We start from the raw sequence: 27994 nt of genomic DNA on the forward strand, positions 1-27994 counted from the left end.
GCAGAGGGTAACGTCGATTTTTACGGTTGCTGTTGCTTAAACCATCACATACACCGTGACCAATCTGTTAACAGTAAACATTCTCGATGTTAACCAACTGGACGTTGGTAGACGGATCGTGGTAATCTATCAGTAGATCACACAGGTTAAAATGCGACTGTTGATCACCGCAACACGCAACAAAACGAAGGTTTCGCCTGCAATAAGCTCAGTTTACTTCTAGCGCAAACTGTAGAGCAACTGAAGCTGTAGTGTACACAGCATAGTGCAGGTCATTTCTTAGGTGATGCCTGGTCGCTGAGCTTCCTCTGGATGGCATTCAGATCTACGCGGGGGTCCACTATCTAGCCGCCTCCCAAAGTCAGTTAACTTTCCTTCCTGCTAACTCTCTTGCGTTCTTCGAAAAAGAACTGCAGAACCATTACAGATTCTTGGTTGCCCGAGTACTCCATAGGCTAGTAAGTGGTGCAGATTGACTGCTGCTTCCTAAAAGTGCCAGCCGACTCGTTCCCGCGAAAGCCGCAGGCGGAAGAGGGAGTGACGAAATCGCCGGACTGGCCTGCAAAGAGCGCGGCAACAGCGACACACGACCTCCGCAGTCGATGCTAAACAAAAAGCCGAAGCAGACCTCAGAACCAGTTAAAGCGCACCGCACGACAGTGAAAAACTTTCAACAAATGATGGCAGCTCATCTGGCGAGCTCCTTACCCCTGGCATCCAAGATGTATAGCAGAGCGAAAGGCAATAAAACTCCTGCCTACCAAAGATATCACTGAAGAACTGCAGCCGGCGGACGATCAGCAAGACACACCGCTCCAGCTGGCCATTTGCCTTATAAGCGCCGTCACGAAAGACTGCCGCGAAATGTAAACACAGCAGATGCGCCTGAGGAAGTCGTTGCATTAAAGCATTGGCACAGCGAGAAATTCAGCTATCGAAGCAGGCTGGGACTGGGGGAGCGTGTGTTGTAACACCACTCAATGAGGAGAGTATTGTCTCTTAGGAGCGAGCGTGACTGACGACTCCCCTAGGAGGAGACTCTCAGGGAAATCTTATCCACAATCAGGCGACCGTCAAGCTACAACGCATGCCTTATTCATTCTGGCCAGTGCTATTTTCATCCATTCGGCCATATGGAAGTAAAGTGGGCATCTTATGGCTGAGGTATGCCGACACTATAAATCACGAGCACAGTCCTCGACGAGCTGAGGAAACCAAAAGTTGATAAGCCAAATTGCCTTCTCTTTTGCCGGTTCGCCTATGCTCGTGGTGAAGCAAGAAGATAGACCATGTAAGCGGCAATGGTGTATGAGGAAAAACTGCAAGGAACGGAAAGTCAGAAGCATATCCCCCAGATGTTCACTACCACGCTTCGCAAGCGCTAAACACACTAAGGGATGCCAAAGTACTTGTGACAGTGGACATGAAACGGGTCTTATACTCGATAGGCGTGGCACGGGAGGATCAGTACAAGATTGCACTTTATACGTGTACTAATGCTATGTTTCCGCTTGACGTTATCAGAAGCGCAATCGTCTGCATGTATGTTTTGCTGTAGAGCGTTACCAGAGCTTCTTACGCCAAGCCAAATCTTGCATTCTGTTGCAGCTCAGAAACATGTCCGAGCTTCAGGAAGGACGCTTTTGGCAATTCGTCAAATGAATGCTTCGTTAGTTCTGGTAGAGGAGGGGAAAACCTTAGCCCCTCGAGGATCTAGGCAAAAGAAAACAACAGTCATGTGCAGCACTTTCTTGGTGTCACCAGCTACTGCTGCATCTTCAAGTGGCCAGCGTTCACCACTATGACAAGTCTACTTGTGGAACTCAGGAAAAAGTGATAAAGTTCCAGTCGACTGAGAAGCAGACTATAGAGGTGAAATTTTTGCAGCATAGACCTGATCACTTCCCTACACATCTGGGGCTTTACCGCAGCAATAGTTTTGGCTGTGCTTCCTTGATACTATCCCCTTTATCAGACTGATCAACAGCAATTTACTCCATTAGGCTAAGAGGCTTGTAGGGACTTTACGCATGGTTACTCACACTATGAACGACATGAAACCTGTGCCGCAATGCACAACAACTTTCACTTCCCCCAATCTGAAGAGGCTCACCTTCTTTGAGAATCTGCAGTAAGTAGAAACGGCGATATCAGTGCCAGCAGGAGTATGCAGGCCTTGCAAGCGGTTAAGTACTGCAAGGTAATGGATTGTCAACGGTGACGACGAAACTCCAAAAACCCTACTGCAAATTAAGGCTCACTGGCCGCTTGCTTATGATCTACATCAAATAAGTTGGGCGAATTTGCTTTTACTTTTAACAACGTGTGTCCTCAGTATGTCGTCAACCAAGCACACAGCTATAGCACAACAGGCCATGGGTATCAAGAAAGTAGAATAACCGTTCTGCGTGTTTCATTTGTCCTGGAATGATTAGAGAACAAGTGGAATGTTGGTCACGCTTGATCACATCCCAAAAGGTACCCATGGAACCCGCTGCATCACCCCAACCTCTGCAACTCCTCAGAAGAAGCTAGGTGGAAACGTAATCGGATGTCACCATAGCATTGCCGGACTGTGCGAAAAGAAAAGATGCAGCTCTCACCCAGGCAAATGACATCAGAAAAGAAATCACATTTCGTCATCAAGCCTGCTAACCTAAGGCCAGCTAATGCCTTCAATCTGTTGGCAGAGCGTGCTGTGTGTTATCGATGGGTTACCAGCTGAGCGTGCCTCTCACCTTATTGCGCGAGCCTTTTTGCCTTGTAGAGCTCCTTGGCATCACATCCAAAAGCCTGAGAGCATAAGAAAGAGCCTGGCAGACACAATTTGATGCCGAGACGGACCGTGCTCACCATACGCGAGCAAATTTTGCTCACAAATTTTTTAGTGATCGAAAGTCATGGTAGTTGCTACTTGGTACAGCGAACGCGGCACACCTGCAAAATCTCCATTTTCATAGGCATGAGGCGTTTCATACTCAAGATGAGTCATGTATCTACATACCTCGTAGCTCGATCTGGTTAATAAGCTTGAATCCAAGATTTCCTCTCATGAAACTAATTTTTCTCCGACCGGTTGGCCATGTGGCACAACATATCTTGCAAGCCCTGACCGCACAGCACTGCGCAGACAAACGCCATAGAGAAGTAGAATCTACTGAAGGGAACTGGGTGTCGCTGCCCTCCCGCTTCATGCGGCCACTCAGAGCAGCCAGGATTCAGGCTTGTTTTGTTGCGCTCTTCAGAAGTCTACAGTGCAGAATTGCCTTCACAGCTCACCTTCATTCATCCATGTCACAGCATGCCTCTTTTTCGTATTTCTGTCTTCCAGTGACTGGACGCGCTCAGAAAATACGTTTCAAGAAGACTGTTGACAGCTGGCCACTCAGCGGGTAGATGGTGTTGATTCAAAACAAGATATCTAATTGGTGCTGCCAGACTCATTAAATAGAGGTGGAGAAACTTTCTACTACAGTTGGAACTATTTCCAACATAGCGCTGCGAAGAAAAAAGCCATCACCAGCCTGAAAGCAAGGACCTCATCCGCGCCTTAAGGCTGACACACAGCAGCGATCAGCGCCTGAGAAATCCAGATGGAACCAGGATAGGTGGCATGACCTGAACTGGTGTGTGGTAGATCGACTACGCAATGGGGAAAATAAAGGGAATCCCCTGGGCCACTCACGGCTTGACGGAGCAGGCAAAGGAAATGCTATTTACTGGCCTGCTGCAAAATCGTCGATGCGTTGATTTTTTTTGGAAGACATGTTGACAGCCTTGAGCTGCATGCGCTTCACAAAGATCTGTCGAATCCTGCCTGTAATTTGTTCTCCTGCCACGTGTGACACGGGGTAATGCATGTCGTTGACTTCAATGTAGATTAGAAGCGTGTGTTCAATTTCATCGACTGTTAGTGGTTTTTCATTTCATGCACCTGCATAAGTAATATCACAATTCTTTTATTCAACTGATTGGGGTTCGCCTAGACGCTATCGAGAGACAGGTTTGCGTGAGATGCATACAGGAGAAGCTCTATCTTTGCCATCGCGCTAGACTTTTGCTTTATGCATCTTTCCCATGTTTGCCTAATTTTCTTACTCCCCTGTTGGTTCTTCCTCTTTAATTCTGTTTAAAGGATGGGTTCAATGCTGACCTAAAGGTACGTTTCTGCGCTTGTATATTTCCTGCACTCTACTATGATGAGAAGTTGAATTACAAAGCTTCAACAGTAAGTCTTGCCTCCAGGAGCTTTTTCGCATTCAAAGGCGCGCTATAGGCATTAACGCCAAAGCACCAGAGCAACTGCGTGCCTATGGTGTATCAGAGTACCCCACCCCTATATAACATTATCATGGAAGTACAATAAAGTCAAAAATAATATTTCCCTCAATCCTTTTAATCGCGCAGCCAAATTTTAATCATTCAATGCAGACGCTTATCCCTTCGCCCTATTCCCAATAGCTAAGCCTAACAAGCAAGTCGAGACTGACTCTACGCACGGCTGAAGAATGTGCATAAACACCAACTTTAGCCAGGAACCTGTGATTCAGGCGGAGCCGGTGCCAGCTGGACTACTGGGGAAGCTACTCTGAAGCCTCAACTTGCCCCCCACGAAATATGGAACGCAAAGACTACATTCAATGACCCGACGATCTTGATACGTCGATTTTGCTTAGATTTGGCTCGTACTGTGAGAATCCTAGTTTATTTAACTAAACGCTTTGAAGACGCCATTTGAATTGCCCTTTGTTCCCGCGTTTCGTACTCGGTGGGCCCCCTCCTGGACTCCTGCAAGTAAGGCCGCACCAACAAAAGAGGAAAGTGCGTTAGTTTTATTTGAGAAAGACACACATTAATGTTATGGAAGTTCGCATGAACTTTGGGGAAGGCTCAGGAAAGTGGCCATCGTAAGTGGCATAATGCGCGGGCACAGACTGTATTAAAACCCATCACCACTCCCTCGTCTTAAGGAAGCTCAGAACAGCGTTGGGGCTGTTTAGTAGATTCTGCTCAAGTATCAGTGGTAGTAGAAGGCATCTTTTTGTTGATGGAGGTGATAGGACAGCAGACGAGCCGCCTGGCGTAGACCTGAGGTGAAGCGGGTGGAGCTACACTTCGCACTTTGAACTCTCCGTCAATTGATTAAATGTAACGAGGAACTTGAATCACGGGCTTGAATGTTTGTATATTAGAATTAGCACAGAACAGCGTTTCTAAATTGAAAGGAGAAGAATTGTTCTGTGCGTAGGCACTAGATGCAATGTACAGTCAGGTGTAAATCCCTGGAATGACCGAGTGTTTTGCCACGTGGACCCCAGCGGTCTTTCTCTCCTCGCATGGGAGCGCTTAAAACCGTGGGGACGAAACAAGCGAAGTTACGCTTAAATGGCGCTCAATAGCTTTCTATTAACTCTGTGCCGAGTCAAATATCCATATATTCAGATCTCCTATGAATCGCTACATCCGGTAGAACCGTGTGGTTCGATTTAGCTGTATCCGGCTCACCCACTTGATGAGGATGCTGGGTAATTCCATGAAGCCGCCATTCGGGCGCCTAGCTTCGACCACATCATTGGGTAACTCAAGAGGCCTTAACTGTGCTATGTCGGCTGTTGGGGCAGTAGAGGGGAGCTTGCAAGGGGATGTGAACACAGTATCTTCACGGCTACCCCAAAAGAAGGATCTGTCATTTAATGTGAAGTTTCGGTAGATGCTTCGATGAGGTGATGCCAATCAGAAAAGTGTAAATTTTAGAGTACTTGCCCATTCTCAGAGCTTTCAGTCGGCGGATTGAAGATGTACCTCGCTTTGAACCCTGAAGCTTAAGTGACATGAGTCCTCCTGGATGCAATTTAATGATGACTTCATTTACGTGGAGGCAGTCGCCTGCATTCATGGCATCTTACCGTATAACCCTTGATATAATGCCCTCGCTCATCGGTTAATGCGGATATTGGCTTGACAGCAAGCTTTGATAAATCGAGAAAGTCGGAGCGGGGGAAGGTAGGTACAATCATGTTGTTTTTGAAAAAAATGATTCGTTGGTTCGCAGTAGCTAAAACCTAGCTGGGTAGCTGCTTTTCCTTGGAGTAATCGGGTGTACCCGAAGTGTCATATCAAGTAAAGAGAGGAGAGGCAATGACTCAGTGATGCAACAAGCGAGTGGTGGAGGATCCGCAAATGATTGACTACTTGAGGTTTCAGAAGCAAAAATCGCATTGTTTGCGTCTTTTGGTTTAATGTATAGCCAATTCGGAGTTCAGAGCCTCTGGACGCTGGGGCAGTCTTGATCAGCCGTAGCATACATTCGAGGGTGAGTGAGAAAAGAAAGCCGTAGTAGATCCGCGTTCCTACGCAGGCACAGCCAACCCTCTAACAACGCATTCGCTTTGTTCATGGGAAATAGGTCATGTAATGTGTAAACGAAAGCACATGCAAAGTCAGTGAACTCGACAATAGGTCTCCGCCCAGCAGGAGCAGGCTGCTCATCAGGTACAGTAGGTGGATCAGGGAGACTGACCCGCCTTCACACAAGCCACTTCGCCATGGTGGGGGTTTCAGAAGATAGAGCTGCAGCTGTTGGCCCATCATGGGTCAATTTTGTTCTGATATGAGCTTGAGTTAATAGTCGAAAATCGCTAACGTTACTCGACACTCGATGCAAAGTGGATCTGCCACCGGAGGAGACCGTGCAAAAGTGTGACCTGCCTGTTCTCACGTTAGCTCAATCCCCAAGACTCGCGTTTGCGAACGGTTGGTAAAATACAAGAATGGCCGATGCTACGCCTGCCAAAAGGCGTTTCAAGCAGGCATCAGGTCGTTTATCGCTGAGTCAGAGACGTCTTTGTTGGACCCGTGCACCAGGACGTAACCTTACATAAGTGACCCAACGGAGGGAATGGATGCGGCCACCGGAACGCGCTGTGGAGGCAAGCATGCCAGGTAGCGCTAGGAGAACGCAACTCATAGTCTTCTAGGCATGGCTCATTTCCTCCATATTGAGCGAGATAGTGCCGGTGCCTCAACAAGAGGAGGCACATCTTTTAGGCTGGGGGCTCAGCACCGTAGAAATAGAAGACTGTAACGAGGAATTATCCTGTCTTCGTAACTCCGCAAATGCTACTAGAAAATATGATAAACGTTTAGCTTAGAAACACCAGGGATGGTCAAAAATCAAAGGGTTTTTGGCCGATAGTCGAAATAATGATGAGATGCCAGCAGACCTGCGACGCGCTGGCTGTCCCGCACTCCCCATCTAACTTTACCTTTGGTCAGCTCCAGGCTATGTTCCGCAGTCCTGAAAGGCCACCACAGCATGACGAGGAGACGCTGCGGCAGGCAGATGAGTTGTTGGGAAAGCCAAAGTGCAGAACTCGATCAGCGCCTTTGGGCTTAACCCGGTGGGATGGTGTCCAGAAAAAGGGAAAGTTGACGTATTCGCGCTAGCTTCAAAACCCTGAGCACGAGCTCAGTAAAACAGCGTTTTTCGATGACCCATTAGCAAGCTACTTGACAAACTATATGAAGGAACAGTCTACTCAACATGCGCCCAACCAGACATTGTCGTACCATTCCTCGTCCACCCAAATGGAGGTGCGTTCCACATTTGCACCTGCAAAGGCTGATCTACCTTTGTGTCCTTCAAACCGGTTAATGCGCCAGCTGCGCTGCGACGTCTAATCGACAGAAGTGCGTCTAGCCTTACATATTGTAGTAGATGGCTGGCTGCATGAACAATGTCTTAGTGACCAGCTAATACATTAGAGGGTACCTGACGGACCTACGGCGTGAGGCTCAGGTGTTGCGGGACGAGCAGTGGTGTGCAAACGCACGCAGGCCCTCAATCATCATGGAACCAATTCTGTTCTGGGGATTTTGCTTTTCAGCTGTAGGAGCTGAGCTCCTCCAAAACTTAGGTTATCTGGGTCATGTCATTTGCCTTTACTCACTCGCCAGGTGACCGACAAGTCTTTTGAGCTGGCACGTTTCCCTTCGTAAACTTTCTCGGCTTTTCGATCTTCATACTGTAGATACTTTAGGCTGTGGCTTGGACAGCGGAGGCGAAGGCCGCAGCAAGGACGCTAGTCGTCCTGTTTACAACTCCTCGACCACCCGTACTGCCCTATCATAAGCGTCAGCTTTTCCACAACACACTTCTATTAGAGCAGCAAGTACTATTCCCTTCCAACAAATCATTACTCATTGCATAATAATATGATTGCCTTATTAAAAGCCAGCCAGCGCTGTGCATTGCAGGGCAAAGGGGTTTATGTAGTGTGGTGGAAATTGCAGAAAACAATGCCGGCAGTCTCTATATGTAGACCCCTTCACCGATGCTACCACTACGTTAGTATGAACTCAATGCATTCTTCCAAGCTCTATTGTTTTGGTCAACATTGATAGAGACAAAATGCGTCAGCCCAAAGTGCTCAACGGTCTCTAATGCACCTTGCAACAAGTCTTCAGAGCTGTGATAATCCCAGAGTCGTTCGGCGGCAGTACCTTCTGAAGTACAGTGTAGCAATAAAAAACTTCAGGTTATAGCCAACGTGGTTGCCGCCGCATCCTCGAAGCCTCCTGACGGTACACCGCTGTGCAGCAGAATCACCGTTGTCTATGATGATTCACTATTCCGTCGAAATAGCTGGCGCGATGTGTCTTGAATAGCGTTTATTCTCTATCAGTACAAAAGCCATAATGACAAAAGGGTGAGGCAATGCCACGTTGAATATAACTTGCCGCGCTCCAAGATAAACCGTTGAATCTGTCGCATGCACATCCTGACTTCGCTCCGCAGTGCCAATCTTGCTCAAAGCACATGGTTATGCGCATTTAAGTCAATGCCGCGCTTATGCAACAGTGGAAAAGTGTTCCGGTTCGGGGAGATGCAACCCGCGGCAGGGGACTATCCACTATGGTGCCCAGATTGTCAGCTGCTAAAGCCGCGCAATATTGCTACAGCCGGTCTCTTCTTCAATAATCTTCCCAGCCGCTGAGGTCTTCGGACTGATCTTAAATAATAAACTCCACTATCGGGCTACCAAACCTGGTGGTCCGGGGCTCAGTAGCGACCTACTGCAGCCAAGGGTTTTTAAGAACAGCTGGCTGGTGCGCGCGAATGAGTGTCAAAATTCAAAGCTGTAATAAGCGTGAGTGAAGTGTGTGCTTCAATCCTAAATATTTTTAGTCCTGATAGGTCTGAAGGCTGTACGAAGTGCAGCAGCAGGTGACTAGACAAGAAGGCCCGTAGCCAGGTGGGGGGCCCATTTGCAATTGCATAACGAATCAGTGTCCGTTCTTATTTCGTCGATATCCCCTAAAGCTAGATGTGCTGCATTTTGAGTTTTGCCTAGTCAAAAGCTTTTCATATCATTCGCGCACTTGCCGGGAAGGCAAAAGACCAATGTACACGTGGAGGATGTCAAGGGAGCCGTATAGGTGCTGGACTCCGGGACTATTGAGCGCCGAAGGCGCACTAGTTGGGAGTCTAATAAAATGCGTGGGAAATGCACGCTATTGCTTTGTAGAGAAGAGCTTGCGGGCTTTCTAGCGTGTGGAAGAATTTGCTGCTCACGCTCGTCAGCAATTTGGTCTTCTTGGACAGCATTCCTTGCTGTTCCTGGTTGGTCTCTCTGCAGTACGCGTTCTGCCCGAAATGCGTACTGTAATCTACAGGTGGTGCTCTAGGAAGTTCTGCTCCTATCACAAAGGTGTCCTCTACAGCTTGGTACTTAGGCACTCTCAGGCATATTGTTCCGACTGTTTTTTGTGCAGCTTTTGGGGCTCTGACATCAATTATGGTGTCTGCCCAGTCTGGATTCGCATGGATAGTTGCTTCAAGATGGGACGAGTCACTGCTGGACTAGTTTGGACTCTGAGTGCCTCTACCCGTCTTCCTTGTTTTCTACTTTCTCGTAGTAGAAGGCTAATATATTTCAGGGCCCTGATGAGAGCGAGGCGCCGCGCCACCATGGCCGTGTTGGTATGGCCTTTCATTAACTGTTGGCTCGTTTGTTTGTGTTTCTTTATGCTATGTTCTTTCATAGGGTGATGGCTACAGCACTTTCTTCATACGCACTGTTTTGCACGTTTCTGCTTGCCTTATGGGTGCCGTGCCGGGCCAGGAACTCGGCGGCTGTCCTGCACGCAGTTGGTACAACAGTAAGGCATGGAACTTAACTTCATCTCTATTAACATTGAAGGAAAGGATGTAGAAGGCCAAGCTACACTTCGTCACTTTCTAATATAGCAGCTATCTTTAACTAAGAATTAAGAAAGAATCGAAAAACTGGTTAGCCTTCTCAGATCTCCTTCATTGCAGAAGAGCATTAGCTTTTGAGAATAACAACCAACTTCACTGGCATGTGAGCCAGATAGTATGTGTAACTAGATGTGAATGGTTGAACTGCCCATAGGGTGCAGCTGCACGTACTGTATCTGCCCCTCTCTCTTCATATCCGAATGCATAGGGGAGTGGGCAGGCGAAGGTTCCTGTATTATGTCTCTGGTTGACTATACCCCGATGGGTGCCCTACATAAAGCATTTTAAGCAGAAAGTATAGGGGTGTAGTGGACCTTGTAGGGTGATAATGCGCAGTACCCTGAGCACTGGTTTGTAGTAGCAGAGGCGGAGTTCTCACACTCGCGCCTGTAGGCTCGACCATTAGCACTACATGGCTGCAGACCTCGTGCACTATGGTCTCTTCTTGAAACAAGAAAATTAATGTAGTGCCTTCCCAGTCCAGTTAGGATTGAACTGCAAGCTATGGATTTAGCCAAATGGTTCCCTTCTTTTGCTCGGTTTCGCTATTGCAGGAGGATGCCCCTGGGGGGCGTTCATCCAGTGGATTTCAGCACAGAGCTAAATATAAAAAGTAAGATGGGAGTAGTCTTTCATTTTAAAAAGTGCATCTTAGAAAGTAGAACAACAATCCACCCCGCAGCCGACTTTCATAAGACACTGAGCTTTCCATGCTTGCATGCAATGCTGGAATAGCATTGTCCAGCAAAGGCGACCTAAGATATCAGCTGTTGCTAAAAGCAATGCTTGTAATCTTGAATACGTCGAGCTATGTGGCGAGCGACGCCGCACAGCCTACTCGTTTGTAAAGCATCACGCTATCTGTGGGACTCGGAGACTCACGCGCGTCTCTTTGGCTTTACCCGTTTTGATGCGTTTAAACCCCATGTGTAAGGCAATACTTAGCGTGCATATTTTTAGGAAACCTAGTGGAGCATCAATTAGCGAATTCGGAGCAAGGAGAGTTCGCCGGATTCTAGAGTAATTTGCTTCGGGATAACAGGGATGTTCCACGTGCCTACATACAGGGATACGGAGGCGACTAAGCATTACTGTTCCATGCCCGTCAACTAAGAGGCTAAAGCCAAAAGGACTTTAAGGCATCAAGAGGCAAGCTAAGGATTGGAATAGTGGTCATCTGCATGTGGTCACGACTATTCGAGTACCGCGCCCGTCATCCCTTGAGCGTGCCCTGCCGCATCGCACAAGATACTTCTATGTGTGGCCAAGTTCTAGCTGCTAAAACTTTTCGGAGAGCTAGTTGTCTGTCAGGCTCGTTTCTGCCAAGTGGCTGAATGGGTGGTAGTGGAGTGTGCTGCAGGAGGGATGTTCAGGCTGCCGATGAGGCTTAGTCCTTTATGTTTATTCGGGCCACTAAGTTCTAATCATTTGCCGTGTTCAATAGCTTCGTGCACCATGGTGATTCGCATCTGACTACGCATAAATTACGCCAACAAGGAAATATTTACTGAAATTCCGGACTGCAAAATATTCGTGGAACTTTCCCTTGCGGATTGTTACGCTTCTACATGCATCGGATAATGATACTGGTAAAAATATATTGATCAGACAGTTGACGATGAACTTCAAGGTGCTGTAGGATGAGCCCGAAATAAGTAGCCTTGTGAAGATGGAAATTCATACACAACAGGGCAGTCAATACTGTGCGGCCGACGTATAGTTGCAAGAAGTAACATACTGTGTTGTTGTTGATTACGGAAACAGAGAATGTACAGTACTTACTCCCTGGTGGTGACGGTACAAATGTATTGTACGTCAATTTTGGCTATTTCGTATTTCGCAATCCCCTCTTCATCTGCCGAACCCTCCTCATTGCCTGTCTGATCAGATGTTTTTTTCGTCTGCAGATTGGGCAGAAAATATGTAATCAGATTGGTACACCCCATGACTAGTCAGAGCAGCCGAAGGCAAAACGCTGGTATACGCGCTACCGTGTATTATCGCAGTAAAACGAGCTTACCACAGTTAGATGCTGCAAATATAGCGACAGAGAACGGGTTGCAGAAACAAATGCTGAATTAGATCTAAAGTTTGGATCCCTTGTGGGTTCGCATGTACCTGCTGCGTGTACTCCACGAGTACTTGGTTCCCACTCGGAATGAGCCAGGCTCCACGCCCATTAGGTTTGTTCAGTACAAACTCTCCTATGTAAACCGCACCAGTCGGAAGGATCCAGCGCCCCTTCTTTAGCCACCCGGCCTCCCAAGAACCAGAAAGGATTGACCCATCAGAGCAAAAGCGATATGAGCCCTCGCCGTGTTTCTGACCAGCAAACCACTCCCCTGTATTGAGAAAGAACATATGCACACACTAAATACTTTCGTTAATACGCGCGCCAATAGCAAATCTCAGCGCGTTCTGCGTAGACCTGATGAAGTAGGTTTCCTCTAGGATCATACTTCTATCGTATTTGGTTTGTGGTGTATCAACAAGTGAAACAACAATTCTTAGGATTGTTGGTGATATCGAATACTTGCTCCAAAAGGATTGCTACTGTTGTGCTATATACATGGGTATAAAAATAGTACGTGCATTGGACCTATAGGGAGAAAATGCACTTTTTCGTCTCTTGGTTTAGTTCAATTACCTTCATATACGTCTCCATTAGAATAGATCAAGGTGCCATAGGGCTGCCTTTGACCTCCAACAAAATGGCCTATGTATCTAGCGTCACCGCTTGTGCCTGCTTCCCCTGTAAAGCAAACGTAATACAAAACACTCACACATGTGTGAATTGTTTCTGCATGGCTGCCCCAAAAGAAGACTGTTAGGTTCATGCTTAAGGTTGTGAAGTCAGAAAAGAGCGATGTATGAATTCAACGGCTAGATAATGATCTGCCCCTATATACCAGGTGTACAACCAAATGTCCAAGTTTTGTTTATTGCATGAAATAAACATGAGTTCACCTTCACCAGTATCTCGCCCGTTCTTGTACAGGGCCTCGCCAAGTCCGTGTTTTTTATTGTTTTCATATTTACCCTTGAATTGCGAGCCGTCAGCAAATCTGTATTCTCCTGCGCGCCAGCAATAAAAACATATTCTCCTGCCTTTGTGGCGTTGATGACAATGCTCTACCAGCTAAAACGCGCGCACTCTGTGTGGGTGTCCGATATCTCGCACTGTAGACTGCCCTGCTTCTGCCCAGCTCCTGTGCATTAGAAACGAAGGTGAACTTCTTAGATATTTATATAACCAATATGTGTGCTTAATGCATGAGACTAGTAACTTCTACGGATGCATCGGGGTGTCTGCATGCAGCTTCGTGTGCCTTGCCTGCCCCTTGCCTAATCCCTGAGACATATTGGCCTGAAAATCGCTCTGTTCTTCCTTTTTCGTCGATTAGGTAAGTTGCAATGCCTGAGCCTGTGTGTCCTCTGCTGCTGCTGCCCCTTCCCTTTACTGTTATGATTTCAAACTTAGGGGAAGCAGCCTCATCGCTCTCATTGTTCATCATATCCGAAAACGTGTACTAGTTGACAAATAAAAATATTGAAACTGCCTAGAATTGGCAGCTATGTTAGTGCTGTATCGTAGTACATGGAAGCGAAGGTGCATGACCAACCACGGCCGACATATGCACAAGCCTGTCACCGCTTTACAGAAGATTGAAGTAAGCGATTTGAGACATTGAGGGCCTGTCTAGAGCCTTGTGCATCGTTTCGCTCATGCAGTGGTGTGAGGTATTCGTTTTATTTATACCCGGTTGCCTCCGGAACGGGGCTGAAGTGCCTGGAACGAGGCGTGCAGCCGGTGGTATCGAGTTTAATCCATTATTTCTGCTATTCTTGGGTCAGCTACTATTCTTAGAGCTATTTGTTTTGAGGAAGTCCTTTTACATGCTAATAGTTAATTTATTCGCGAATGCACGAGCACGTGCACAGGAGCGTGACGGGACAGCGCTCAGCACCACATGGATAGTTAAGCAACAGGATTGACATAAATTTATTTAAATCTTTGCTCGATATATGTTTCCGAGACACTTCGTAGCCTTTCATGCAGAAAACTAGTACATAATGTTTGCTTCTTATTCGATTCCTTCTTTGGAGGTCACTGCTGATATTTTACCATGGATTACTGAGAACTCACTGTCGACCTGGCGGTGCAGCAAGTTCGGCGCTCTGGAAAGGATGTACACTATGACTAAGTGGATTCCTGTACTATCTAGGACAAATTACGAAGTAGCATCATGTCTACTGATCCGATGGCAGGCTAGTTTGCTGGTGGCTTTCCACCAAGCTCTCGTTCTAAGTGTATTTACGCGCTTTTGATTTTCGAAAAAAGACATGTGCACCACATTCTGATTGTTGTGATAATTCAAGCGAGAACGACCATGTCAAATGTGACTTCACCTGCGTGCTGGGTCTGGGTTTGACTCCAGCTGCGCAATTACGTCATTCCTGCATACTGCCAAGGGCCAAGATCTGTGTGCTGCTGGTACGGAGCTGTGGTCCATCCCGCATCTTCAGGAAGCGTCAGGCTGCCTCTCGCAGACGGAAGGTATTGCTTACCATTAGACCCACCTGCGTCTTCCGTCATCACAGCAGAGGGTCCTAACCCTCCGAAAATGCCCGATGCACTTTCCGGGGCCCTGAGTTGTGCAGCACTAAGCTCCTCATTGAAAGAGCCACTCTGTAGGCGACAATCATTTAGCCCCACCCTGTCCAGGGCCTGCTGTAGCTGCTGAGTTGGGATTTGTTCGTAGTGCTGGAGCTTTATGGAGGGCCTTTGTCTATTAGCTTGCTCAATCTGGATTCTATATGGCTTAGAAATGCCTGTCACATGCGTATCCATGCCCAGCCTTGGCGTGAAATCCGCCCCCGTACCAGCTACTGCAGCCTGGATAGCCGAAAGCGGAACCGAGGGAGCGACGATGGGGGATTCGACAGGAGTCCAACTGCTGACAGGAGGAAACACCGGACTCAGCTTGGTCCCCAAAGGAGCATTTCTTGCTGGATAGAATGGAGACTTTGGCTCGGGTAATGCTGGATCCTGCTCTGATGGAATCGCTTCTTCCCCGTCCCCAGCCAGAGCTGGCTGTACGGTGCCTATTTCTCTCTCCGTAATGGATTTTGATTTTTCTCGTGTCTCGTGAGCCGATGCCCATTGCGTACAAAATCTAGGTTGTTCTTTATGCCGCTGAATATTTCCTGCTTGCGATTCATCTGGAATCCTGACTGGAGAGGGTATCGAGGTAGACGCAATTGGAAGCTGGCTGGGCAGTGGTTTGTTCAGCGTTATTGGATGCGGCTGATGGGGATACTGGGTATCTCCGCTGTCAACTGTGTAAGGCAAGAGCTGTTGTGTTGGTGCTTGCACCTTTGGCTGTAACAGAGGTATATTGGCCACTTGTCCTCCATGCTGCATTAGCAGCTGGGCCCCGTTAAGTCCCCGTGCAAAGTTCCTGCCATATCCGGGAAGAGGCTGCTGCAGGGAAGGTGTAACACTTGAGGGGGTCCAATGCTGAGGCTCGTTTTTTAACGCGCCACCTGGTACACCGGTTGTGTGTGGAGCTAAGGGGCACGTCACTGAAGTGATAAGAGGCTTACTAGAAAAGCGCTGCTTAAGCTGCTGCAATTTGGCTTTTACGGAAAAAGCTCTTGGCGGCTGCGGCGGTTTGTGTAGATGGTAGCAGCATCCGCCTACGTGTGCAGCAGGCCAAGGTAGGTTAAGGCTATCGGAGTTTTGGGGGGCATTGGATGTATTGACGCCCGATCGTGGACCAGCAGCTGCTGGCTGAAGCAAGTAATTGGCCAGCTGGCAGGATAGTGTTCCTGGTGGTAATTCAAGCTGCTTTTCTACTTCGTCTGGCGGAGGCTTGTTGTTGTGCCTTAGTAGTTCAAGAAGCTGACTCCTAGCCATAAACTCTCTGTAAATGAACGAACATCAAGCTAGTACAAATTAAAAATACGGGTGGAAGCTGGTCAGGGCAGCTTACATGCTGATTATGAATGCCGTTACTCATGAGGCAATCCACTGCAGATGTCTACCAATAATTGAAGCAGTACAGCAACTTAATATACTGTAAGATGCAGCAGCCACGGGTGTTTAAAACCTTATGCACTTCGTCACAGCAGCTGGGCTTGCCTATGTGAGTACATCAGGAGGCAAAGGATCGCTCTGCGCATTTCCTTCCCAGCTTCAGGTCCAGTAGCCGTAGCAGACTGAGGCATCGAATCGAGAGAAAGACTCACGCCAGGCTGTTGCTCCATGGCACTACTTTTGCATTTTCTGTCTTTGCATATCCAAGTTGTTCGCCTTGATGCGCTTCTTAAAGACTTGGAAGCTTCCAAGGGCCGGTCTGCCTTGCGATTATGTTCCCTAGAGGGTGATTTAGGTACGAAGAGACCGCTTCGCTTTTCTGCTTTGCTGCGGCAGCTCTGGCAGCCACTCCCGCTACTGATTGCTTCGTCGATGCGCCAGATTTGTCGCCTTTTGGGGCATGAAGCCTCAAATTTGGCATTTGTTGCACCATCACCCCAAGTGCAGGCGGAGGAACTAGTGCAGGTAACGCTGCGTTTGCTGCTATCTGAATTTGACTCTGCATACACCCTAACAAGGAGAAAAAAATGAATGTGCCTTGAATGCACAGAAATTGCGCACCATGGTGATACCGGAAGCTTGTGCTAGTTTTCGCAGTACAGTTCCCCGCTTCTTTCGGCACGCCTCTGATGCTCATGGTGGTGCTCGTACGTAATGTTTCTACTCATGCACAATGTATGAGTGCTCATTCATAGATGCTTCAGGCGGTATGGCTAGGGCTGTCATACATCCGTGGAACTGAACAAGGCTGCATGGATATCAAGAACTGAAAGCGTAAATTCCTAAAGATGACACCCTGTAGCTTTTTGGGATGTTTGGTCGCTTGAGGCACTTGAAAAATCAGGCTTCAATCTAAGCCGTGTTATAGAGGTTCCAAGGATGTATATAATCAGGCCTAGGGATGGGGGTGTTGATTCAGAAACACTGACCAGAGCGACTAGTGGACGGTAGTGATGGTGTCTGGGAACGCGGTGTTGGTCTCGAAAGCTGTGTACGAAACGCAGTACAAAGTCACAACTTGCCACTATTCCTTTATTTACTTTACACATTCTCACGTTAGCTAACTATGGCTTCGAGGTGCCAGGGCATAGTGGTACAAACTGCAGCCTTTGTAACAAGACCGCATGCCTTTCGTTGGATCACTCTCGACATGTGTGACTCCGCTGCTTTCCTTCTCCAACTTGCCTGCAACCATAAAACGTTACGTAATGTCAGGAGGGGCAAAACACCAACATACTTAGCAAATTTTTTCTTGGATGCAAAGATGCTTACTTTATAAATGCCAAGTCAATCTGGGTTGGGGGTTTTAGTAATTTTGGAGTCCCCTGGCCTTCAGGTGGGTTCGCACAAGGAGGCCAGATGATCACCAACCTTCGAGTTCCTTTGTGAAGGCGCCTTTAGTTCGTTGAGGAGCATCAACGCAGTGTCACGATGATGTGCCGGCTAAAGGAACGCGCAGAGCAAGCTGCATTATGTCATATTCAGTGACGCATACAAGTCCTTTTGAGCTCGAGAATAGGGTGTGACATAGTAACGTTGGAAGAAGTAATGTTAGTGGAGCTCTGGACTCCGTATACTTCAGCACAATGTTATAGTACTGTATCGGCTTTCAAACGTGGTGTGCACTAGTATCTGCCTCTTGCCTTTATGCTCTTGAGTCTGTGTTGAAGTTCCAACAATTCGTCTTTGAAAGAGTCTCTTAGCGTCTGCAAGGATCACAGTCACTGTTGGATTGTGCCACACAAGTCAGCTTACTAGCGCTGTGATATTTTTGCATGCAACTGAGTGCCCGACTATGGGACCAGAACACCAATCACAAATGGAAAAATCAAACGACTTTCTGTGCCAGGAGCGTCATCAAGGACATCGTAGGCGGAGCCCACCTTAACAGCTTCCTGTATCTCTTTCTGAACAAGATCCTTTGCATCACCAATCGTTTTATGCTTTTCATCTAGAGTATTGGGCGTAGAGCTCTTTACCCATGACTGCTGGCCAGCAGTACTTCCTGCTTGTGAGTCATTATTACCAGCCTGTTGGGAAGCCACTTGTGCAGACTGAAAAAGCCCATGGGTTGTAAGCGGGACTTCAGAGGCCCTCAACGCTGCTGTGCTAAGCATATTGAACTGTTGCTGCAACAGTTGTTGTTGTTGTTGCAGGGCTTGCTGTTGTTGTATAAGTTGCTGCTGCTGTATCAACTGCTGCTGCTGGTGTTGCTCTAGAAGTCCTACCGAAGGAGCTAGGGGGCTGACTGCAGCAGAGTCAACGGGTCGTATGAATGTTTTAGTACCACGCATGGACATGCCTGAGGGCTCAAAGCGGGCTACACATGCATGTGCACCATCCGCCCTGTGCCTTTTCTGAATGTGCCTCTCCAAATAGTATGAGTTAATGAACTTCTTGCCACAATCTCCACACTGTACCAGTACTCCAACCATGACTGTTCCATTATCTGGAGTGGAGTTGCGAGTTGCGTTCTCCGACGCACCATCACCAGCTAGCCTTTTAGTTGGGGACACCACAGGCTTTCTCTGATGATCTCTTGAATTATCCTGCTTTTCAAAAAGCTGATGTGACCCTTCTGTTTTGGACTCAGGAGGATCTGGGAGCGGAACACTAGCTGCTGAAGGTAGGGCTTCAAAAATAGGTACACCCTGATGGCTAGACCCTAGCGTAGCAGCCATCTCGTCGAAGACTTTCCAGGCATTCCTGTTTGCCTAACTTCCCCAGTTCCATCCAAGTAGAAATTAACACTTTGAAACAAATATCATACAAGAAGATGCCTCCAGTCTACGGAGCCAGGTGATGCTAAGCAGGGTGCACTGCCCACTCGCTGGAAATGTGTCTCTTCAAAACTTTGAATGAGAAGACGGACTACGGCGTTGCTGCAGAATGCAAGGAACAAATCAATGGCTCAGAGCCTGTAGTACATCGTTTACCAAGTGCCAGAAAATCCTTAAAAGACCTGTAGCAAGACAGTTATGCCTTGGTTTTCTACGTGTCAGCCTACAGGAATTTGAAGAAAAGGCACTACTTCATAACTTTGCCAGTCCAGGGAAATTCGGTAGATCTTTAGCACACAGTTTATTGCCCAATGTCAGACTTCACACCCGGAAGTAACACAATACGCTGACGAGGCACTTCCCACGCTTGGCAGAAGAACGGATCACCCACGTTCCTCTTGACGCACCGTGGCAGCTTCGGCTGCTTCCATCCTCAAATGGCAATTAAAATTCCTGATACACTAATTAAGTATAATGTAATACGGTCTTAACACTGAGATGAGGACAGAAAAGGCCTTGTCTGTGCCGCCCAGATCTCCACAGAAGCGCGCGGGCGCCCACATCTACTCATGTGGAACGGCCAGCAGCGTTATGGCACAGCCAAATCCCCGTAATCTGCAGCATAGACATTTTAGGTACCCAAGTATGCAGGAGGTTGTGTACCGAAGGACTCACTATACTGGAGGCCTTGATGGTTTCTAGTGTAGCTACAAGACGGCTCGGGGCTGCTACGAACGCACCACCACTCCTCAGCAAACTACGGCAAGTTTTTAGAGAAAAACGTAACGGAAGAGGCTAAATGCAAAGCGAAAAGAATCTAAGGCCCAAATGTATGACAAATTTTCCCATAATGCTTTTTCCATCGTTTACATCATGCCTAACTGCAAACGGGAGTGCGTGGATACGGCCCTGCGATAGCTATCTTGGTCCATTATAGCCTATATGATATTTCCTCCAGCACATTCTTTATTTATCATTCGACCATTCTTCCACTTATTATTCGAAGTCTACAACACTAGCATGCAGCGGAGAACATGGTCTACGCGAACTGATCAAGTCCGAAAAGTGGGTGGATGGCACCAAAGGCTTTCCATGTATTTTCAAATGTGAATCCTCTCATTGAGGTTTTTCCTCCGCGTATATTCCAAACAAACAGCCAGGACGGTGGCTTGTGGGATAGTTGCAGGCGCTGCATAATTTTAAGTCAATCTGCGGTACACTTCTTCAGTTTCTGAGCAGTGAATCTGTAGCTTTGATAATTGAAATTTGCTTAGGAGGGACTTGATTAGGAGACACCGGTACTGCGTCGTGCCGTAATTTACCAGTAGGCGCACGGGTAGGGAAAGGAGGGTGCTAATTTGGAAGGACACGTAATTAATTTCTAAGAATTCTTAGTGAGTCACCAGTTAAGGGTTTCTCGACGGACACCTTTTCTTTTTGTGTAGTCAATACGTTGGTTTCGTTGCTCCAGCGTCTATTCCAGCATGCGGAACTATCCAGTGCAAATTGTCGCGCTGCTACTTGTGGTGGGCCAAGCTGCACTTTGATATCTTCTAATTATCTAGTTAGATGTAATCAAAAATTGATAAGCGATATATTAATAGCTTTGGCCTTCCATATGCATTATTTGTTGCGGAGTAGCGTTAGCTGAATCCAACAAGAGCGCGTGTTGTGTGGCTGTGCGCTAGATGCAATGCAAAACTAGCTGTGCGTGTTTGGAATGCTTAAAGAGTGCAGTAACATGCACATTAGCAGTGCCTCTCCCCTCATGGCGAAACGCTGAGGGGAGCAAGTAGGCAAAAAGGGGGTTTAATCTGGTCGGAAGTACTTGAAGTAGCTTTTTACGAGGCGTTTACTTTGAGTCTGGTGGTAAGTTCTTCCCCGACGCAGACCTTAGATGAGCGTTGCACATGAAAGCACCGCATGGCTGGGTGCAGCTGTTTCTCCGTTGATATACTAGGGTTGCATAGAGTGGCAGGGCAGGGTCGACAACCGAGGGCCTTTAGTGGCACCAACAGGCAATACGCTAGAAAGCATCTCCAAACAGGCGCTGCAGGCATGCCAGCTAACTGCTAGGCAATTGTACCGCATCCGTTTGCAGAATCGGCCCCACAACCGCATCCAGCACTTAAAATAGCTTTCGCGGATGAGTTTCTCTGTTATTACGGGGCTTCTCAACAAGAAGTGTTAGCAAGCGTCGAAGTGAATTTGTCACTATATTAATGACCTTGATGCAATACGGGCAGTAAACCCTGCTCTTCCCTCACTTGAGTTTCTTGTAATACTGCAGAAGGGGGCCCTACTGGGTTATTGGCATTCTTTATTTTCAGTGTTGAGCTTAGTCAAACAGCAAGATTATTGTAAATATAAAATAATCATTATGCATGCTGTGTCCTTTATATTCCGAGGTGTTTGTGGTGGGTCGTGCTGAACAGTAAAATATTATGCGTTGCATGCCTGTTGGGATGAGGCCATGAACGGTCTTTCCCTGAAGTTAGTCCGAGCAGTAAGCAATTGATATAGTGAATGGTTGAGAGCCGGGTTACCTGGAGCTACGTAAAAATGACGTCGCTCAGCTTACGCGTTCGAAAAGCGTCACGTTGTCTGCGAGGCTCGAAGGCTCACGCGAGTTCCTTTTTTACCCGATTTTTCGCGCTTGAACCACATGTGTAAGGCGACCTTAGATTACTTTTTATTTATATACTGGAGGCACGAACCAGCAAGTTAGGAGCAAGGGGAGCTCGCTGGATTTTAGAGCAATATGCTTTCGGGACCAGAGGGATGTTCCACATGCCTAGATATGGGGATAGGAAAGCGAGTAAGAATCATTTTACAATGCCAATCACTTTATGGGCTAAAGTCAAAGGGTCTTCAAAGCATCGGGAGGCAGTTCACGGATTGGGATGGTAGTCCTCTGCATGTGCCCACGACTGCTTTACTGCACTCGTTATTTCTTGAGCAAGCCTCACTTACTATGTGTGAAGACTTCAAGTTTAGCCGAGTCCGACTTGCTATAGCAATTTGGAGAGCGCGCTGTTTGTGGGTTTTCGCTTCTGCCAAAGACATGTTTTGATGCTACTGGCATGTGCTGCAGGAAAGAGTATTCTGGGTGTTGGTTGGGCGTAGCCCTTTCTCATCCTTCGAGGCTTTCAGTCATAAGAGTAGATTATGCTTTACAATTTCACAAAGGGGTGCGTAACGCGGGCTGTGACTGAGTGTGGCGATTCCAGTTTTCATGAACTCTCTGCTTAACCTTCCTGAAGCCCACGCGCACTTTATATCCCTCAGCTGCTCCCAGGACAGCATTCTAACTTGTAAAGGTTTCACCGGTCAGTTGTTTAGTGACTGAGTCGCTGCCTATCCTGGGACCAACTGACGTGACACCGCCGGTACACCTGAGACAAACCCCTGATGAAGCAGCCATTGCTTTACTTTGAGGCTTTAGCAAACAAAATTATACATTTCGAGATACTGATTTACTGGTGGGTATCCCTACATTCGCTCTCTCGACTCATTAATCTTGCTGTTGAGTTTACCTCACCTTTAATCGATGCATAAGGGTTCAGAAGAAGGCTTGAATTGTACTTGTCCCTGAAGGTAGGGCACTTCCTTGAAAACCAGTGCCACTAATAGAGTGAGTTTATCCTTAATAAGCATGCGTCAAGTAGCATCCTTATCTGTTCATCCCGGGGGCTCGAAGCGAGCTACATCTCCAACTGCCTAGTGAGATCTTGTGTACTTGTCATCCTTACAGCCTTCATACTTTCTTTGTTGGCATAAACTCATCGACGAATCCATTGCCTCTTTCTCAGCTTTTTTATGAAATCACTTCATCAGATGTTGAGCTAATGTGTGACATCGTCCTGCAGACCTACCTGTGCGGCCCAGACGGGGAGAAAACCCTCCGCTAATGAAAGTTGACGGTGGCACAAAACCTCATCCGGTTCCCGCGAAGATCAAGCGATTGACATACCACTTAGCTAAAACTTGATAAGAAAAGGTTTTGGGCGGACATGACATTTCTCTGTATCCAGAGAAAATGGATGAGCCGCGAAGAGCCACATCGAACCATGCGCTAAGCCATCTGTAACGGTTCTTCTGAAGTCTCGTAGGGAGGCAATTAACTGGGCACACAATACAAAAACCACAGAAAGTCATTGAGCTTTAACCGAAAAAGGTCCTTTTTCCTTCTGCCTGCCCCTCTCGGGGCTCCATACATGAGGGGAGAGGGACACCGAGGTGCTCAGAGCTGCACCTAAAAAAGCATATTAAGCTTGCACAGCAATTTGTGCATAACATCTATGGCACGCGCACAAAATGGTGTTGCTTCTTGCACCGCGCTTCAAACGCTGTAAAGGAGGATGACATACAACAAGGCGAACCAGTCAGACAATTCTAAAATTTATAGCTCGATATTACTAGTATAGTAGAAACTGGTCATGTGTAGCTTAGGCCGCTTTCACTCAGGGTTGCTGATGTACCGCAGAACTCAAAGATTTGCAAGGCCACAGCAGTCAAATGCTGCCTAAAAATGGCATAGGGTCCTATTAGCAGGATTCGAAATCTCTTTGTTGGACCGGGACACCATGACCTAACTATAGGATTACCATGTGTGGCCCAAAGGAAGGAGCATGCGGCCCCAGCTGTGCGTTGTGGAGGTAATGTGCCAGTAAGCGATAAAGTAAAAGAGCTCTCCGTGTTTTAAACGGCCTAGCTTCCGGTGAGGCAGAGTCCTTTCGCAGTCAGCTCGGTAACATAGTACGAGAAGACGGCTAAGCATGCATCTAGTCTTCGTAGCTCTGCATCAAAACTTTTTCCATGCAAAGCTTCAGCTCAGGAGCAATAGGAATAGACATAATCAAGGACTGTTTCGCGGTTGTGCTAAACAATAACGGGGTATTAGCAGCCAGGCCACATTCTAGTCATCCCGTATTGTGCTAGTCCCTGGGTTAGCCCCAAGTAATGTTCCGCGGTATCGGAAGACCACCAAAGAACGGAGAGAAAAATATAGGGCAGGCGGAAGATTTGTTGGAGAAATGGTAGAGTACGGGACTTGATGGGCGCCTTTGAGCATACCGCGATGTTTGTGTCGAAAAGTACGTAAAGTGACGCATCTCCGTAAACTTCAAACCCCTCAACAACATACTTGTAAAGCAAAGTTGCTCGATGCCTCATTGCTGAACTACCTAATAAGATACACAAAATAATAGTCTTCTCACCATTTGCCTTTACTGACGCTATCTTATGATTCCTCACCCTCATGACAAGCACAAAGTTGCGTCCCACGGCTGCACTTGCGAACGGGAGCACAACTGTGCTCTGTTTGAATTTGCAATCTGCTGTTCTTTCATAGGCTCGCAAGACTCCCTATCGTTGACATTGGGGCATTATCGAGCACTGGACACACCTACGGGGTGAGGTTTAGGTGTTGCAAGTGGCAAGCGAAGGCACGTAAATGTTGCTCTATTTGAGACCAAAAGTATTTCTGGAAAACGGCGTCTTGGCTGAAGTATTCGAGCCGGATCCTGCAAAAATTGAACCATCTAGCGCATGGCCTTTGTCGTTATGCGCCTGAAGGGGTATTGAGAAGTTCTAGGGACGTGCACTTGTTACCATAAAAACAATACTGGGCTTGCTTGACCATCCGCTTCTTGACCCGATCTACTGTAAAAACACGCGGCTGTAGCGTGGACAGAGGAGCTGATGACGCATCTAGGATACCTATCGGTACTCGCGCTGCTTTTTCATGAGTGTCATTTCTTTCGAGAACCGGATGCAGTGACACCTCGATAAGTGCTATTCTTTTCAAACCGTCACAAAGCCTTCGAGTCCCTGAATTATTATTTGTTATACTTCACTGTTCCATCAAAAAAGCCAGTAGTATCCGCTGTGGGAAAAGGAACTTTATGCCATGTGGTGGGGCCTGAATCATGTCTCGGCACTATTTATTATGGCAGTCATTTTACTTTCCAGACAGATCAGCAGTCTTCGATGCATGCTTCCAAGCGCCTTCAGGGCTTTGAAAATCCCAGAGTTGTTCGCTGGAAAGTGCACTTCAGGTATCACCATCATGGTCACAAACGCGCCCTCTAGACGCCCCAAGGATTCTTTACTGTGCATCGCAGGCGCCCTTGTATGCCACAGCTTCCATCGGAATAGCTAGTGTTTTGCGTCGTTGATCCTGCCGTGCAGCCGCAATTCTTGACAAAACCGAGAATTGCAAAGGGCTGCAGCACTACCACGCTGAGAGACCTGCTGTGATTGAAAACAAAGCGAGGAATCTGTCACTTGCACATTTTTCATCGTTTTACATTACTGTTCTGCTCAAAGCGCATATGTTGTGCCCTTTCGGGCCAATGCGGGACTCTGATCACAATGAAGAAGCTTTTGTAGTCCGGGTGGCGTAGAAGACGTTCCGCAGCAGAAAGGTGTGCACTGTGAAGCCCAGATTGTTAGCAACTAAAGCCGCACGGTTTGCCTACAGCTGGCATTTTTGCAGAACCTTTCAGTTTCGCAAAGGAATCGTTCTAATCTAGCTGTGGGTGGGCCTTATCTTTGGACTGCCCCAGGTCAGGGATTAGGATAGCATCCACGTCGTTGTCGGTCAACTCGAATTGTTTTTGAAATTTCATTCTCTGATTTAGCTGTGTCGCGGCTCAGGAAGTCGCTAAACTATTCTAAACATGTCAGAAAGGTTCACGACTTCCCTAGGAGTATCGTTACCAAAAGGGATCTAAAGTTTGTTGGTGCGTTCTGGCGTGCCCTAATGAGTCCGTCCATGCACATTGATCATAATACGACAACTATGACACACTCCTTACGCGAACAGGCGAACAGAGCACATGAACCGCCTTCTTATGCGAAACTTACGAGTCAGTAATCCCACAATTCAATTGACGGATTTTCTTGAGTTTCTTCCTATTGCTGAGTGAGTTAATAATACAACAGTAAATCCGTCTACTCACTCTTCCCTCTCATCTGTCTCCTGCTTTGAGGTCTTTTAGTCTGATCCGGACCTCCACCTGGTAATTCGGGGCAAGCAGACACCCGCAGCAGCGAAGAGCTTTACAGCAAAGTTGCTGGTGCAGGCGAAGGTATATGCAAAACACAAGGATACGGGATTATCATGAGCGACGAGCTGATATGTGCTATGAGCCTAGAGATTTGGTGTTGATATATCGGCGCTTTTCACGAGGCGCATTAGGAGGTGACCAGTTGAAGACATTTTGACTCAGGCTAGTAGGAGCATCTGCGACTGTATAGCGCTTTAATGCTTGTTCGTACTGTCCTGATTTGCCCGATGTTCGGGTGCCGCATTACTAGCAATAGTGGCTTCCTCTAAAGCTTTAATACCTTCCGAATTATTGGCAAACTTCCCCACGCAGACAAATGACAAGCGTAAAGGCGGGGGCTTCATGCGGAGCCGTACAGCTGTTGAATGCTAGGACCCTTAAGCACCGAGGACACAGTACTCAGGAGTCTTTGGTAAAATGCGTTTAGAAATGCCAACCTCAGTGCTTCACGAAAGATTTGTTAGGGGGTCTCGTAGCCTGCGAAAGTGTATGTGGCGCACTTTTTGTTAGTAGCACTAGTCGCTATGGAAGACATTCCTCACGGTACTTGATAATTGCTTTTCCCCAGCGTATGCTCAGCCCGAAATACGTAACCTTATCTACAGGTAATTCTTGGGAAAGTTGTCACTAGTATTGTTGAGATGTCCTCTCATTCCAGGTTGTATGCACAGGGATTCTTAGTTATGCTAACCCTACATTTTTCCTTGTGCCTCGTTTGGGGCTAAGATTTCGACTGTGCTACAAGCATTGTCAGCATTGGCACGAAAGCTTGCTCCATGAGCCGTGAAGGCATTGTTAAACTAGTGTGCACTCTGGTGCTCTCTACCCGTTTTGCTTGTTTTCCGCTCTCTCGTACTAGGAGGCCAACACGTTGCAGCACTCGGGCGAAAGTCAGGCATAACACAGCCATCATCATGTGGCAAAACCAGTTCTTCAACTCTTTACTTACTTCCTAGTCAGCATTATGGGTGTGGCAAAGCGTGGCGGAGTACAGCTTTCCCTGCACCCATCTTTTATCCATATATCAAAACGCATGATATCGTGTTCCGTATTTACAGTTGGTAGCAACTATGCACCAAACAACGCAAGAGTTCCTGAAATATTGTCACACCCCAGGGATGCCCTCGAAACCCCTGGAGAAGAGGGCCCGCCTAAAGCCCTTGTGATGCCTCCAGACAGGTTCAAATGGCGGCTGAGCCCAATATTTTTTCTCGCTCGCACTTTTTGTCGCTCTTCCATGTCTTAGGGGTGTGGAAATAGGTCGGAAACTCCTGCGCTGTTGGGTGCATAGGTGTTATCGACTGTAAGTACGGAACATGATCTCATGCGTTTCGAAACGGCAAGGAAAGATGTTGCAGGTAAAGCTGTACTCCGGCACTCGTTACCACGCCCAAAATTTTGACTAGGGAATAAGTGGAGAATGGCAGAATTGGTTTTGTCATTCTTATATCTTGTTTACTGCAGGAGAGCAGAATTTCAATACAAAAAGAAGCAATTGAGTGTGCGTGTGCATGCGGTAAATGCTACATTCACCTAGCTGTGTACTCTTGGAGTGTCTCTAGGGTGCAGCACTGCTTCTATCTGTCCTTCTCCTTTATGTAAGAACCCTCAGGGGCGCGGGCAGGGAAGAGATGGAGGGAGCTTTTTTAGAAAAGAAGCCAATGTGTAGTATTCTGCTTCCTGCCAAGACTTAAGATTATGTGATCGGCGTCATCCTTTGAGCCTGTCTTGCCCTTTCATGTGAAGGGACTTTGGGCACATTTGCAGACCAGTAACTACA

General features: G+C 47.3%; 2 protein-coding genes across 2 annotated transcripts; both read right to left on the reverse strand.

The window, feature by feature from the left end:
* Positions 1-12039: 12039 nt before the first annotated feature.
* On the reverse strand, positions 12040-13773 carry LOC34619973 (radial spoke head 1 homolog). The gene is made up of 5 exons (XM_026336376.1): positions 13596-13773; positions 13229-13336; positions 12909-13013; positions 12404-12603; positions 12040-12162 (listed from the first exon to the last, which is right to left on the reverse strand). Exons 1-5 carry the CDS (start codon positions 13771-13773, stop codon positions 12040-12042), a joined length of 714 nt encoding a protein of 237 aa, XP_026192161.1.
* A 935-nt stretch (positions 13774-14708) lies between these two features.
* Positions 14709-19042, reverse strand: LOC113147089. The gene is made up of 5 exons (XM_026336378.1): positions 18245-19042; positions 17710-17804; positions 17157-17213; positions 16446-16871; positions 14709-16188 (listed from the first exon to the last, which is right to left on the reverse strand). Exons 1-5 carry the CDS (start codon positions 19040-19042, stop codon positions 14709-14711), a joined length of 2856 nt encoding a protein of 951 aa, XP_026192163.1.
* Positions 19043-27994: the final 8952 nt, after the last annotated feature.

Source organism: Cyclospora cayetanensis, unplaced genomic scaffold (assembly GCF_002999335.1).
Source record: "Cyclospora cayetanensis isolate NF1_C8 unplaced genomic scaffold, CcayRef3 CcayRef3_contig_124, whole genome shotgun sequence".
NCBI classification, from domain to species: domain Eukaryota; phylum Apicomplexa; class Conoidasida; order Eucoccidiorida; family Eimeriidae; genus Cyclospora; species Cyclospora cayetanensis.

Excerpts from the sequence above, each read along its gene's own strand:
- LOC34619973 (XM_026336376.1), bottom strand. The coding sequence starts at position 13,773 with ATGAACAATGAGAGCGATGAGGCTGCTTCCCCTAAGTTTGAAATCATA. Across the intron at positions 13,337-13,595 it reads AGGGATTAGGCAAGGGGCAG|GAGAATACAGATTTGCTGAC; the intron begins GCAAGGCACACG and ends GCTGGCGCGCAG. Across the intron at positions 12,163-12,403 it reads TCATTCCGAGTGGGAACCAA|ACGAAAAAAACATCTGATCA; the intron begins GTACTCGTGGAG and ends CCCAATCTGCAG.
- LOC113147089 (XM_026336378.1), bottom strand. The coding sequence starts at position 19,042 with ATGGCTGCTACGCTAGGGTCTAGCCATCAGGGTGTACCTATTTTTGAA. Across the intron at positions 17,805-18,244 it reads AGATACAGGAAGCTGTTAAG|CCGGCACATCATCGTGACAC; the intron begins GTGGGCTCCGCC and ends GCGTTCCTTTAG. Across the intron at positions 16,872-17,156 it reads ACATCCCAAAAAGCTACAGG|GGTGTATGCAGAGTCAAATT; the intron begins GTGTCATCTTTA and ends TCTCCTTGTTAG.